The sequence below is a fragment of the Scardinius erythrophthalmus genome, assembly GCF_964197995.2.
Source record: "Scardinius erythrophthalmus genome assembly, chromosome: 6".
Classification (NCBI taxonomy): Eukaryota; Metazoa; Chordata; class Actinopteri; order Cypriniformes; family Leuciscidae; genus Scardinius; species Scardinius erythrophthalmus.
This window is the reverse complement of record NC_138226.1, coordinates 6,037,296-6,053,524: the sequence shown is the minus strand read 5'-3', so window position 1 is coordinate 6,053,524 and position 16,229 is coordinate 6,037,296. Positions and strand designations below refer to the sequence as shown.

The 16,229-nt window shown below is 37.2% G+C and overlaps 1 protein-coding gene across 14 annotated transcripts in view; it reads right to left on the bottom strand.

The window, feature by feature from the left end:
- tns1b (tensin 1b) overlaps positions 1–16,229 on the bottom strand; it is a 231,354-nt gene that overhangs the window by 108,928 nt on the left and 106,197 nt on the right. The window contains exon 1 of one of the 14 annotated variants that reach the window (XM_081369326.1): positions 11,180–11,614. The exons of 10 other annotated variants lie outside the window; for them this stretch is intronic. In XM_081369326.1, coding sequence (XP_081225452.1) covers positions 11,180–11,209 — 30 coding nt within the window. In that variant the 5' untranslated portion in view covers positions 11,210–11,614. Of the gene's footprint in view, positions 1–11,179; positions 11,615–16,229 lie in introns of those variants that run through there. 3 more of the 14 variants (XM_081369331.1, XM_081369328.1, XM_081369341.1) reach the window with 3 other exon arrangements.

Genomic DNA, 16,229 nt, shown 5'->3' with positions numbered 1-16,229 from the left:
TAATAAGAGTTAGTTGACATGTAGTTGCGAAGTTACTTATAGTTAGTGGAATGTCTAAAGCGGACCATTGAAATAAAGTATAACCCCTGTTAAAAACAGAACAGAGCACAACTGAACGGAACAGAACATCTCTAAAACTTAAAAACATGCTGCATTCAATGCTTTACAGACAAAAACATCCATCTGACGCATATGCTCAAAAACAAGCAAATGAAATAACCATTAACCAACAAAATATATCAATCTGTCACAGTTGATTCAACTCTGGTCATTATATGATATTCTTATGCGCTCAAAGAGAGTGTGTGTGTTTAAATTCAGTTGGTCCACGGTGACATCACAATCTTGGCAGGATATGAGGAAGAGAAACACATCAGACTGAAGGACTGGCATGTTATAGTAATTATTGGGGACAATACTCCATGCAAGCCACAAAGCTGAACCTCAAAGCTGAAAAAAGCCTCAAACGGGAGCGTGAGCGACCATGTTTCCTGCCATCCCGTGTCTCCAACAGCGATGGTGGGTTTTTTAAAACCCTGTTTTTGTGAGGAAAAAGAGCCACATGATTGCACTGAAATTTTAAAATGCAGTAATCATTAAGTCACCATCCAGACATATTTCTGGCTGAACTTGCAACACTGGTACTTGCGCGCACCACAGACCCTCATCCGTACGGGGTTTGGTCAGATTGATTTGCCTCGATCACAAAATCCAGTGGTCAACTGCTGCCGACTTCTGTGAATTTCCAATCAGACAAACACCACAATCTAGAATCAGTTGAATGCTCAATGCAGAATGAACAAGGCGATATTTGGCTCACACGGAACCTGCAGACTTTTAAAATGTTTTTTGGACTGATTTTTTTAAGAAAATCTATGGAAATCAGAGAGCCAGAATACTACACTCTTATCATCAGCTAAAAGTATTAACGAATTAACCAAAATATTTAATAAACAAACATGAATGGGGTCAGAGATGTATAAATCTGCAGAGCTCTGTGGAGCAAATTCCATGTGACTTCTTATTAGTGGCTTCCAATGTCCCTTCCAAAAACCCTATTGGTTTTTATCAAGGACAAAAATGTCCCGTTAATGCACACAATTATGGTTTGTCTGAACGAAGCTGTTTAATATCACATGGTCTGGAACTTCAGTAAGTAAATAAATGATAACCACTGAACATTATAGTTCCTCATAACTTCTTTTGAGTTTTTAATCACTGCAACCTCATTTAGTCAGAATAGAAGTCCCAGTGTGTGAAAGTGGCCCAAAGTCAGGATGTTTTAACTAATTCTGCCCCAAATGACTTCCTGTGGGCCTCTTAGCAGGTCTACGGTGTGCCAACTCTGCTAAAGCTGCTTTGAAAAGTGATCTCCATCCATCTGAGAGCCCCTCAACCACTGTCCTTTCTTTCTGAATGCCTGCTTAATGCATCGCACAACCACACCAACTCAATCCAAACGGCCAATTCATTAGAGGAGCAGAATACAAGCCAAATACGCCATTACTGTACACCTTTTATGGCCAACATCAGTAATGTAACAGCAGGTGCCAAATCATTTGGCATCAGAAACTGCTTACAGTTTATTACATTTCACTAATGCAGTGGTTCTCAAAGTGGGGTCCGCGGACCCCTAGGGGTCCGTGGCGCACTGCCTGGGGGTCCGTGGAAAGTTCGCTATAAAATATAAACATACCCGGAGAAAGTGCAGGGCCCATCGTCATTCATTACTCCCGCGCGTGTAACGTTAGACCAATGAACATTCGGCTTTTACATTACGCCAATCTACCAAAACATTTCCCTCAGGTTTTAACTTCACGTCTCACAGCTAATGAATGAATAAAAGCCAATTAAACAGGCGCATTGTGTTCATCAGCACTCCCCTCGCTTTAACTTTGGGCCAATAGAAACTCTGTTGTATTACGTCAATCTGTCAAAGTCGTTATTTCGACATAATATCTCGTAATTTCGCCATAATAAGGGGACATTCTTATCTGCATTAAGCCACATTAAGCGTTCTTATTATGGTTTTATATGGGAGGAAAATGCTTAACGTGTAGGCTATGCATTTGTTGCGTTTAACGTTGCGTTCATATTCTGGGCTCATCTGATTTACATAGCCTACTTTGTTATGATTTTAGTATCATAATGATTAATAAATGCACGCACAATTATCCGTGAACTTGATTTGATCAAATGCCTTTCAACTTGTTTGTGAAAAATTCAGAATTAAATGAATGTGCAGCAATTTGCAGAGAGTCTGTAGGCCTACTATACTGTTGTAGCCATTAAATAAGCGCATTTAGTTTCATATTTGTTCAAATATTATGATGTTATTTTGTTTCGTTTATGTTGATTTATGAAAAGTGCAACAGCACGAGTAAGATAGAATGCGCAATATATCGAGAGACGTGGAGCGGGTTATATGATTTTGACCACTTCATTAAGTTTTGTTTTGTAGAAAGCCTTTCTTTAAAGTGAATTTCGTTTTGTATAAATTGTATCTTAATTTTAATACATTTTTCATCAACCAATTGATTGTTTTTAATGAATAAGTTGCAAATGTAACAGACAATAATCATGGAGGCGCCCGCGCGGTCACTTGCACTGCACGTTAACTGGAGCGCATCTCATCCTAACTTAACGAAACTCAGTGTATGCCTCACACAGACATGAGAAATACATCAAATACACAAAGCTTGAAATGTCTTTAAACGAAATAATTCAAAACGAAAAGAAAAAGGCTACTCTCTGATTATGTAATCCATGATGTGCATTTCTCTCTACAGGCGCGTTCACTGCGAATATGGCGATCGTCAACTTCATCTTTGCAGCCGACACTGTAATAAAAATCAATGCACGCGCCACCGGATTTACAAACGCACATCTTGCTTGTTGTACGCACACATATTATAACATTATTATTAATTAATACATCTTTTAGAATATTTGATTGAATGCTGAATGTTGCGCTTGTTTAATTTAATAAAATTAAAACTTTAATTGTGATCATTAAAATAATTGAATATTAAATATTTAGTGGCCAAGTTTAGCTCATTTATTAATAGTGTATATATATATATATGTATATATATGTATATATATATATATATATATTATATATATATATATATATATATATATATATATATATATATATATATATATATATATATATATAATTGCGCAGCCCCCCCTGTCAATGATCTAGCACCCCCTCAGCACATGCGTTAACGATTTTGCCGGGGCTTCAGCCCCGAATGTTTTGAGTGTAGCCCTGAATGTTTTTTGAAAAGTTGACTGACAAAAATGAAACTGGGCAATAGCCTATGTAAACCCCTCGCCTTATTTCATTGTGCTTTGGCTTTGCTGCTGCTTTGCTGCTATATGTCAGTAAAAGTTTCCTGTCGTATCAGCCGTGTGCTCGCAGCGTGCACTCTTCAATATCAAGCGCAAATGCAGCGCGCACTGTATCACGCAAAAGAAACTACGAGCATGTACGTCGTGTTCTGTCGTCAATTAAGTATTGAAATAACCAAAAGGGAGATTAAAACTGTGTAATTTTTCATTATTAATATTCTAACATTTTATCAATATTGCAAAGTCATCAAAACCGACTCGTGTCATAAAAAAATTATATTGTGACCAAAAATGTGAAAAATACATCTAGCCTAAATGATCGTTCTTGACATTCTTTTAACTATAAGCAACCCAATTTGTCTAGATCTGTAATATTATTTCCTTTGTATAATGAGCTTGTCTTTGTTTTAAATTATATTGTATTTTTATTGTGAGTGTGAACTGCTGCACAGTCGTGATTTAGTCAGCTTGATTAACATTATTACAACGTATTCCTATTTAACACAGATGTTCTTTGCTAATTACAGAAACTATAAGCAAAATATAAGTATAGATATATATTTATAAAATAAACAAACAAAAGATTGCACTGGTGTTTGATTGAAATGTAACATCTATATGCAAAATAATCCTTAAAAGATTTCTCATTTAAGGCCATTCCTGTTTGGAATATGTGATTGTGTATTGTCAACAATAAGAAGAAACATTCTCAATTTCCATTTTGTAGTGTGGATCATTCATTTCAACATTTATTCTCATTCTCATGTTTAAGAATCTGTTATCTGCTTGATAATTTATGTTACTGCCCACTTACATGCTTTTAAAGCTATTGTAATCCAGTTTTGGGGGGCCTTCAAACACCTTAAAATGCACATATGTAACTCCGAGAAATCCAAATTTTCTCGGGGGAGCATGCCCCCGAACCCCCCTAACTACCTTACATTTCAATGCACGTGTCTGTGGTGTAATGTGGGCTGGTGTGGCTGTCCCTATAGACCTACAATATACATTATTATCTGTATCGAATCATGTTATCTTGTAACCCACCCCCAGCCCCTAATGTTTCAGGCTCAGCCCCTGATGTTTTTAAAACCTAGAAACGCCCCTGCCCCTATCCCATCTTTCTCTTTAGCTATTTAGCTATTACATTTAGCTATTACATTTGTGTTGCGGTTATGAGGGGGTCCTTGGAATTTTTTCTGCCCTATGAGGGGTCCCTATCTCCAGATAGTTTGAGAACCCCTGCACTAATGTATTACTTTTACTTTTGTTGAAGTGATGAAACGACACATTTTTGTGCAGTTTTGACAGACTGATATATTTGAGCCTGTGGATGATTGTCCTGACAACTCCGTACACAATATATACGTATATACGTGTGTGTGTGTGTGTGTGTGTGTGTGTGTGTGTCTCCCTAACTATATTTTGGGGACAAATTTGTACCCAGAAGTGACCAAAATCTCCAAAAACCTCCCTTTAGGATGTCCTAAATCTGGTATAAAAAATAAAGTAATTAAACATTTTTTAAAATTGTAAAAATGCAGAAAGTTTTGTGTGATGGGTAGGTTTAGGGATAGGGTTACTGTAAGGGGATAGAATATACAGTTTGTACAGTATAAAAACCATTAATCTATGGAAAGTCCCCATTTAAATAGCTAAGTAAACGTGTGTGTGTGTGTGTGTGTGTGTGTGTCTTGGTAGCTAACTTCCAAATTGTTGTCAGTTACTGATTACAAATTACATGATGAATTTTTAATCAGTAACTGACTTTCAAAGATCAATTGATTAATTGGCCTGACCAATATAGTGTACAAATATCTGACCAATGGCATTATAACGACTAATATGTTTTGTTGACATGGCGAGCGTTACTACTACTTAAAACATTGCAAACACAAATAAAAACCAATTCATCTGAATTGTCACAGACAAATTGACTTATTTGTTTTTAAAGTGAAGATTTCGGTCTTTCTAACACATCTTTGTTATCTGCAGCTGGTTGCAACGAACTCCTCAGGTTAGGAAAACCTTAACTGATTATTCATTTATGATGGGATTCCTTATCTTAAGTGGTTTGTTGCAACCGGCCGTGTACTTTCCGACTCGTGTGATCCCAATCTTCATGACGGGTGCTCCGTCAGCCCCAGCGTGCAGAACGTGCCACCCGCCAACCTGCAGTGATAAACAATCCAAGCAAGCGGCGGAGCTTTGTTTCCGCAGAGCCAACGCATTCATCCGTTTAAATCTGCAGGCTGAGAAGATGCTGCAGGGGTCTTAAATCAGTCCCAGAGCCTCGGCTTCTACGCAGGAATGCCGTGGCGCGTGTTTCTGCCTCCGTCAGCATCTCCTCCCAACCTTCGCAGCCTCCAACCATTTGGCGGAGACAGACTTCAACTTGCTAATGCCTGAAAACCTCTTAAAGATCGCTGCTAATTTGCTGTGACCTCGTGAAAAGCTGGGCCCCAATCTAAACAGCCCCATGTTGGTTACATTTTGGCTATCTTGTCCGATTTCATGTTCGCTGGCACTGTAATTGAACAACCCTGGAGAATGTGGACATCTTGAATGCATTTGCTCTGGTTCCGTTCGAAAACAGTGGCTCTTTTAACATGGCAGTCAACAAGGATTACGGGGAAGTCTATCTGTCTGAGGATCGTAAAGCGGAATGGAAAAGTAACTAGGTGTATTTGATGGTAGGATAACAGAGGCATGATCAGGCCCAGACTGATTTTGCCTAGATATTTTTGGGGCAAAATCTGCAGAATTCTGCAAAATGAATGTCGATAGATTCTTAATTGAAGCTGAAATATAATCAAATTAGCCAAAATATATAATAAACAGACAAAACAAACAAGGGCCTGAGAGAATGCAGTACTCTGTGATTGTTTTTTTTCCTTTTTTTTTTTTTTGGTAAAAATTCTACTTGTAAATGACAAATATTTATACATATACACTAGGGGTGTAACAGTAGACAGAAGTCATGGTTCGCTACGTACTCCGGTTTTGGGGTCACGGTTCGATATGAGTTCGGTAAAGCAAGAAAAAGCAACAAATATCCAATGCTAGTTTTATTTTAATTTAGTTTGATACTTGTTAGCAAACTTTTGAACAATAGTGTGTGTTAATCCCAGCCATTTTTTACTATATCTACATCTGTGGTTGATCTAAAGTGCAGGATGGTCAATATAAATCAAATGTAATGATGTAGTGATTGAGCAAATACACTCAATTGTGCAGAAAGTTCTGCAAGTGCAGATTCCACACAAGTCTGGTCATAACTCAAACATCTGCAGAACCTCACACGGTGGGTTGTCACAAAAACTGTAAATAGTATGTTATGTGGAAATAAGTGTTAGCTCTCCCTTGATAAGATTTCTGAAAATTCTACGAAAAAAACAATTCCCATCAATCCTGAAAAAAAAGTTTTGTTTTGTCACGGTATGAATTTGTGGTAAAGATCTCCAGGTATGATGCTAAAACACGGCACAAGAATGTAAACAAGCTTAACAGCACTCCAAAAACACTCTCAAATTTACGAGCGAGTTCTCCTGTCATTTACCTCCATCGCTGTAATTTCCATTTATGCATTTTGCATAATTCGCTGGTATATTTGAACATGGGATGCAGCTTTTCTAGGAGGAATGCTGAGGATCGTGTGTTGATCTCATTGTTCGACGGCTGGCCAAACTCTCTAACGGCAGAGATGCTGATTTATTTATCTGGTGGAATCCAAGGCGACACTAAATACATCTTCCATCCATGAGATCAAATGATCCTTGAACTTCAATAACAGTGCGTTTTTTGAACGCACATTTATCACATTGAATTCCACAGCGGACAGTGTTAGAGTGCTGTGGATCTGAACCCATCTGCCTCTCTATGTGTAAGCGGGAAATGTTGAAACTGCAGTTACAGAGGAGCTTGAGGAGCCTCTAAATCACAGCTGAAGCCAACAGGAGGAATGCTGGAGAAAACTGCTCCGAGCTCAACCAAGCTGCTAGTATCTCTTTCGACTATGATTACCAGGAGATCAAACGTAGACGAAGCAGAGAAAGATTTATTTATTTTTTTGCAAGTCTGGTTGCAAAACCATTGGGTGTGTTCACACTTGTAGTTCATTTTTCTTGGGTTTCTCATGATCTGGACCAAAAAGAAAATAATACATTTAGTGCTAGTTCGCTTAGAACGTACATGTAGAGACACACACAAAAAAGGGCTTTTATGACGTATATCTTGCAACAGGACTTACCGGACATTCAGAACAATGCTGTGTGCTGGGCTAAACGGTATTTTTGATCAGATTTTTACCAGCTGAGAACTCGTGGAGACATTTTAAAATGTGTAAAGGAGTCAAAACAGCTCCAGGATTTCCTCGGTTAAACACAAACGAAGATCTGCTGCAAGGAGATGGTGTTTCCGACACCTTTACTGATCTGTGATGGGCAATGTAGCTCCTGAGTATGTTTGAGACATCACGTCATGTTTTTGGATTGTTTAGATGTCTTTGCTCCGTATTGCGTTCATATTTGAACCGCACCAGAAAAAAAAATATGCGTCTCGGTCCGCTTGTTTGGTGCGCGCCGGGTTCGGATGGCACACTTATTCAAATGAGCCGCATTTACAGAGCAATCGCACCAGAGTTCTTTTTAACCGAACCAAACCTTTCAAGTGTGAACACAGCCTTACCAATAACTAGGCCCAGGCAGCTATTTTTGCATTTTCTAAGCAGAGGTCTGTGAAATGTTAAACACGGCTGTGCTCCTTTTTTTTTTTCTTTTTTTTTTTTTTCGTGACAAATTTGTCTGTCCACAGCTAATGCAGAAACTCTAAGTGGTTTATTTATTAATTAATTAGTAATTACAAATAGTGGTTCACTTCCACAAGTTAAGATGGATCACTTCCAAATACAAAAGTACCTGTATGAGGTCTAAGATTTGAATTAAATTCTGTAACAAAACTCTAGTATAAAGCACCATTATTTGTAAGCATAGTCAACTTACTTAATTGAAAATCATATAGAAATAATACATTTAGGATATGTATAACTTTATGAATAAAGGGAGCTTCAGTTCTGAAGAGTTCTGTGGAGTTTTCCTGATGCAGATTCAGTGTGGGCCTGCCAATAAGTCTTATTTCTCACTGGAAGAAATAGTAACTTTCTCTTAAAAACAGCCTTGGACATCAAACGGGGTTTGCAGCGATCAGACAGCTTAGTCGGGGACTAACGAAATGGTCAATTAATTAGCCATGTTGAGTGACAGCAAATCTGCTTTTTTCACATCGGAGTCATCGCAGGTTTTTAAGCTCAATCAGCTGATAGTTTTATTACAGTACATGCAAAGAAATCTGCAGAGAGCTTTAGAGCATTCTGGCTATCAAAAAGGAACATTCTGGGGACTGATAAAGGAGAAGAATATGCAAAAGCTCAAATGGATTCTGGAGGAATAAAACACATTTGTTATGAGGGATGCAGTCATGAGAAAACGAGACCATCTATTTCCCCCTCTCGCTATCTCTAAATAATGATAAATACACTCAATGTGTTCACAACAGCATTATTTCTTTTTCCCCTCAATTTGAGCCAAATTAGTTCAAATTGCATCTGCAAACGTACCAAAAATACAAAGTGTGCATTCTTTCCCACGATTGAGGTACAATGGATGAAAGGGGAACAAACAGAACTATAAATGTTGCGTGGGTGTGCACAGATGGCATAGTAATGCTTTTTAGTACTAGATTATCATCAGAGTTTTGCCAACTGAGAATTTGTAATAACATGTACCTGTATTTCAAACATTGAAAAGCCAAAGTTTATCTAACCATTGATGTCATAAACAAATGAGTTGAGTTGGCGTATCATAAATAACCAACACTAAAGAGTCTGGTGTTTGACATTTGGGGTCACAACTGCCTGTCTTGACCTAAGGGTCATCAGGTTATGTCTGGTCAATGGAGAAAAATCTGTGTTTGAACAAGAATGAATCTCACTAAAACATGTACAGGTCACATTTCACCCTATATTCAACCACATTTCACCCTATATTACCATTTTAAGACCATCTCACATTTATTTATAACTCACATTCTCATTACTGCAATGTGTACAGATGTTTTACTTTGTTTTTTTTATATATATATATATATATAATTTCCAAAGAAAATAATCTCACAATAAAAATGTACTACTAAAATAAATAAATAAATATATAAATAAATACAATTTTAAAATAATAAAACAAAATTAAATTAAATTAAATTTTGGCTGCATGTTATTTCAGAAAATTTATTTTAATCATTTTGGGGTGAAATATGACCAGGACCTGTTCTTGACAGGTCTGGTGTGATGCGCATCTCCACAATAGAAAGCCACACGCCGCGCTGGTCTGTGCCACAGGGGGACGACTATTGTTCAGCAGTTAACAGCAGCTTTGTCATCCTGTCAGCCGCATTTGTTACAGCAAAAAGGGAAGCTCTGAGAACATGCCACTCAGAGACCCGGATCAAAGCTGAGTGTCCTCGCTGGGAGACCACAATGACTCCAACACCAGACCTGAGACTCACTCAAACAACACTGACAACAAACTGAGCTATTAATATTTAAATCTGAAAGTTCAGAAAATCCAAGCCACGTTCAAAGCAAATTCTGAAATGCAGATACAGGCAAACATTCTACATTAATGCAGCAAGTTTGAAGCTTGACAAGTTTCATTTGACAACCGTAAACAGCCTACAATTAGGCTAAATGAACTGGTCACATTTATGTAGGCTATATGGTGCTTTTTACAATACAGATTGTTTCAAAGCCGCTTCACAGTAATAAACAGGAAAAGAACAGTGTTCATGTTTTCAGAACACAAATTCAGGAACACAAGAAGATAATAGCGTCGTAATTCAGCTCAATTAGTGTTGTTTCGATTCAGTTCAATAACTTAGCCAATGTTGAAAAGATAATCAGCTATGAAACAGGTTCAATTCAGCTATAAGCAGCTCTATACAATAGAGTCATTATTCAACTCAAGTCTGTTCAATGTTGATCCAATGCCGCAAGGTTAGTGTCATTATTAACTCATTTCGATTCAAATTTTTAAAGGCTAATAAGACTTTTGAAGGCTACTCACTAGACCTTGTGTATAAGTTCAGATTTAATATCTTGCACTGTGCTCAGTCTGATGGCACTAAAACAAGACATCATGACATTATTTGACGGATAAATGACATTTAAAAGCTACAGTGAAGGGGAAGGTTTTCAGTGAATAACTTAAGTTTAATCCTGCTCCACACACAAAGTTATTGATGGCTTCAGAAGACTTGACATATAGTCATACACACTACTTTATTGATAATTCAACTGCGTTTTCTCTCATTTTGTGGAGTTTGATGCTACAAACTGATCTCCAAAACATCATGAAAGAATATCATACAGGTTTGTAACAACATGAGGGTGAATAAATAACAGAACATGACTTTTCAGGTGAACTATTCCTTTTAAAATCACAGTGAAGCACTGAGTCACATTCAAAGCCAGTGTCTAATGTGGCTAAATTTCTCAACATCACCACAGCAGTCCCACGCTTTTCAGTTTGACTTGGGAAATAATAAACAAGAGCAGCTTCACAGTTCTCATCTCACTTCTACAGAACAGAACAAGTTTTGCAGTCTGAGCTTTTCCTTAAACACGCCTGAGAACACGCTCTGTTTTCACAAAGAACAAGCAAACAAACTGCTATACACGCGCAGCTGCGAGAGCAAATGAGGTTAAAATTCCCAAGATATCTGGCAACGTTCTCAGCGCCAGCGAGCCGTGTCACCATCTCCTTACCTGATACACAGCGGTGGCCATCCTCAGCATGTGTGTGTGTGTGTGTGTGTGTGTGTGTGTGTATGTGTATGTGTATGTGTATGTGTGTGTGTGTCTGTCAGTCAGCCCCAGCGCCGCATTCTCCTCTGAGCAGAGAGTCTTACGGGATCGTCCGGTCCGACTCACAGGCAGAGCAGCGCACCTCTCTCAAACGCACAGTGTAATCCAGCCAGCGGAAGAGTGTGTGTAGATGTGTGTGCGCAGACACGTCTGCTTTCTTGGCTTCCTTGAGAAAGGCTGAAATGTTGACTCACATTCCCTGTTTGCTCTAGCCAAAAAAAGAGGATCATAAAAGATATTCACACTATATATGGCTATGGACTACCAGAGCAGGTCAGATCCAGACGCAGCACCTTCAAACCCAACGAGCGCACGGCACGGGAATCTGCCAAGTCTAGCTGCAGGCTACTGACATTCTCCTTTCCCTCGCACTTTTTTTGCCCTCCCTTTTTTGCTCTTGCTCTCTCTCTCTCTCTCTCTCTCTTTCTCTCTATCCCTCCCTTTTGCTCTATGTGAGCATTTATGGAACAGACGGGGGAAAAAAATTAGAAAAATATACATTAGGTCCAAAATTAACATTTGTCAAGCGCCAAATGAAAGAAAAAAATGGCTTTGGTGAGTAAATAAAACAAAGTTACACATCAGCTGGCCAATAACTTCATCAGGAATGGCAACGTTAGAATGTTTATATATGGTGATTTATTTATGTATTTTTTGTAAAGACTGTGCATATATGTGTGTGTGTGTGTGTGTGTGTGTGTGTGTGTGTGTGTGTGTGTGTGTGTGTGTGTGTGTGTGTGTGTGTGTGTGTGTGTGTAGCATTTTAAATTGTATTATAATACAAAAAGTACATCAATTATGTAAACAAGGAAAAAAAAATATTTAAATAACTACTTTCATAGTAGTTCCTTTTTTTTCCTTGTTTACATAATTGATGTACTTTTTGTATTGCTTTGGGGTATAAAAAAGTAGATGTATGAATATTTGGAACGCGGGTCGATTAATTGTAAGCTTTGATTTGTGGATAGGGGGTGGGATTAAATAAGTTTTTTTTTTTTTCTTCTTCCCACTACTTTTCGAATATGCAATGGACAATGACAATGGTTAAAAAGCCTTTGGCTGTAACTATTGTTAATTATTATTATTTTTTATTATCATTTATATTATTATTTTATTCTAATTATTTTGATTTGTCTACTTGATTTCATTGCATAAATTCAAAAAAAAATAATAATAATAATTAAAAAATATATATTATTTAAATGTAATAATAAATGTAATACTAAATTTGTGATAGAACTGTATTGGTCAGGCCAATTAATCAGCTGATATTTTGCCATTTTGAGACAACCAGATTATCATGGGTAAGTTTTATCATATGTGTAAGTATTGTCAAAATAAATGGTAAATTTCAAATCTATGTATAGACTAAGACTTTTGCACAGTATATATATATATATATATATATATATATATATATATATATATATATATATATATATATATATATATATATATATATATATATATATGCTGTATATTTAGTCAGTTATTCGTGATCACAATGGAATAAGAATAATAAATAAGGATGAATGTTAAATATTTCACGGCTGATAAATACCCTAAAATACAATTATAAAATTAAAAATAAAATTGGTTATTTTAAGGACCATTAAGATATTTGGCATTGTGACATTAGTTTCATAGCAATTACCCAGACTGAAATTACTGCAATGCAAATAAATAAATAAAAGGGTTCACAGATTTACTTTAAAGTTTACAGTAATGACAACCACATTTGAGAAAATGAGAATGACAAAAAAACAGCTGAAATTCCCAGCAGGTTTTGTGGGTTGGACTTGGTTCTGACAGACAAAAAGCCTCTTCATCAGCCCTCTCCTTCTCTTGCTGTTATCAAGTTCTCAGTTTACAGGTTTAACATGAGTTGACAAGCTCAAAGGCAAGCTGAGTTACGTAGAGGAGCGCCTCAGAAACGGCACTCAGCGTGAGTAACTGCGTAACTGCGAAGAGCTGTGAAAAACAAACCACTTTAATCCATTTTAAAACAGCCAGAGTGTTTGAGCTACATCCAGCAGTCGCGCTTTTCTGAAAGATGCTCCAAATCTGATGGATTTCAGACAAAACACAACAACACTAGATTTGTAGTGCTGTTCCTGAATGAAATGTCAGTCCTAGCAAAGCAGCAAATCAAAACAATGCAAAACCATCTTTGGGGTATAAATAAATGCTAGACAGAAGCGCAAAATAGATGAGAGAGATTTTCTAAATTTAATCTTAGAGATAAATAGAGATAAATAGCCATACAAATAAATAAAAAAAAACATGGTCATTTAAACTTCGGAGGAAAACAGGCAACTGATCATACAGGCATCACTAACAGCATGGAATTTAACGCTGGCTTCAGGGCTGTTTAAGACCAGACAGAACCAAAGCAATTACTGAGAAGATACTGACAGGTTTAGGGCTATAACCTTCTGCCCTCAGGATACAAACTTATTTTCTGATTCTCCTTTAGTTTAACTACAACACCACATTAGGGCTGTTTGATTGGGTCAGACAATAATATTGAGATGATTCGTTTATTTTTTATATTAAATTATAAAAAATTATAAGAAATTAAATAAAATATAAAATAAATCCAATTAAATAAATAAAAAATTCAAACCACAAAAAAAAGTACACTAGTTTGAAATTAATTAAAAAATAAAAAGTCAAAGTAAAAAATAATTATTGGGTTTACTTATTGGGTTTAAAATCTTAACTTATGACTATATATTTACTAAATTCAATCACAGTTTTGTCCTTGTAATGTAATTAAAAAACATCCTTACAATGTAATTATCCAATGTACATGGAAATTTTTTTTTTTTTTTTCAGAACAAATTGGTTTATCAAAGGTTTATCTGAGCTCTGATGACGAGAGCAGATAACATTATCTGTTTTCACGAACGGCACACAAACTATTAGCGTAACAGCCGTCTCTCAGTGTTTCTCTCTTTGAAGTCGGACTGGAGTGAACATGCTCCTGCGAAGACTCCGAGAAGCACGGCAAAATGTGCTCTCTATTGAATCCAGTCGGAGGGGTCCGTTCAGATTACACACCTCTCTCCCTTCACTGACAAACAGCCTTACACAACCACAGGGAGCAGTGATGTCACCGAAACAGCATTACCCCCTGGTCAGGGTTTGGATGGTTACCTTCAGGTAGTTCAATAACTCCATAAATAGATCATTGTGTGGACAAACAGCATCTTTCTCTATTGACGACCATTCAAAAAATAGATGTGTACTGATACAAATAATTCATTTCCCCCCAAATAAAATTCTGAACACCATATTAAAAAATAAAAAGAACATAATATAATATAATATAATATAATATAATATAATATAATATAATATAATATAATAATTTATAAAATAATAATATAATAATATAATATAATAACTGACTGCTCTCCTCACTATAACACTATTTGTTCAATGTATAAATTAAATAGGTTCATCTTTGTTAAAGCTGTATTTTTTCATTTTTTTTAACATTAATGACACAGACAACAGCAGCAATATTAGGCTGCTGTCACTTTAAGACCTAATACACGGAACGAATATACTGACACACATACGGTTTCTTTCTCAACTGTTCACTTATGACATAACCGAGACTATACTTGCCGAGACGGGTATTTTGACATGATTTTGTGTGTATGTGACCATTCAAGTGCAAGTATCTCTCTCTCTCTCTCTCTCTCTCTCTCTCTCTCTCTCTCTCTCAGGTGCGAGTCCCGATTTCCGCCTCTTCTTCCGTGTTTAAATTTGTTTGAATGTGTAAATTGGCAAGACAAACCCCGTCCAAATAAAAACCTTTAACTCTAGTATGGTTAAACTTAGCAGTTGATCCGTGAATCACACGTGCGCCGAACCGCGTGGCCTGGTCCGTACACATCACGGATCAACTGCGATTCTCTAATAATTAATGAACACACTTATCATCATGATTGCTGTCTTACCAGAGATCTACTCCAGTAAGTAAACGTGTTCCTGGTACTTGGTACTCAAAAGCGCTTCGCTCCACATTTTCTGCTACACATCGTTTATTTTTACCAGTTACGTGCACTCCTGTGTATAAGTAACCGGTTTTCGATTCTTAAGCCTAATAATTGTTGTTTCATGTGGAAACAACTTGAATCATAATGTTCCAGCTTGATTCTGAAAAATACAGCTCTTTGTGCTCCTAATAATACAGACAATCATTTGTTGGGGCGTGACTATGTGCACTCCTGCCATCTAATCAGCATTTCTGATGGTGGTTTCCACAAAGCTAACAACTGAAGGTCTTTTTATTCAGCACACCATCCTATTGGAAAACATGAGCTGTTTTGTTTGCTTATATCAAAATAATTATACAGAAGATGTCAGCTTCAAAGTGAGATGTCTGTTCGGAGTATCTCGTACCAGATGTTGGTAAGATGTGGGACGCAGAATCCAGCATTAATGACAAGCCTGACGAAAGAGGAGGAGAAGAGCAGAGGGAAAGCACAACTATCCCATCTAGCAAGAGATTGGCCATGTCCCAAATGCAGCACTTGATGTGGACTTCGCTTGCTTGCGAGACCGTAGGGCGCCACCTTTGTGGTGAACTACTACCAATATATACAATATTATGTTGTGACATTTCACAACTAGCACTCAGAATTATTTTGTTTGGATACACCTCGATATAAATAAACAATGGGCCCTATCTTGCACCTAGCACAATTGACTTTGTACACCAACGCATGTATCATTCCTATTTTGCACCCGCGCACAGCAGACTTTTCCCTCCACAGATGCACGTTGGTAAATTAGGGAATGAACCTGCGCTCCCGGGGGCGGTTCAGCGAAAAGAGGAGGCGTGTTCCGGCGCAAATGTTCCCTGGTGCTATTTTGCAATTTTAGAAAACAATTCCGCCACTGACCAGGAAAAACCTAGTCTAAAGTCAGTGGCGCG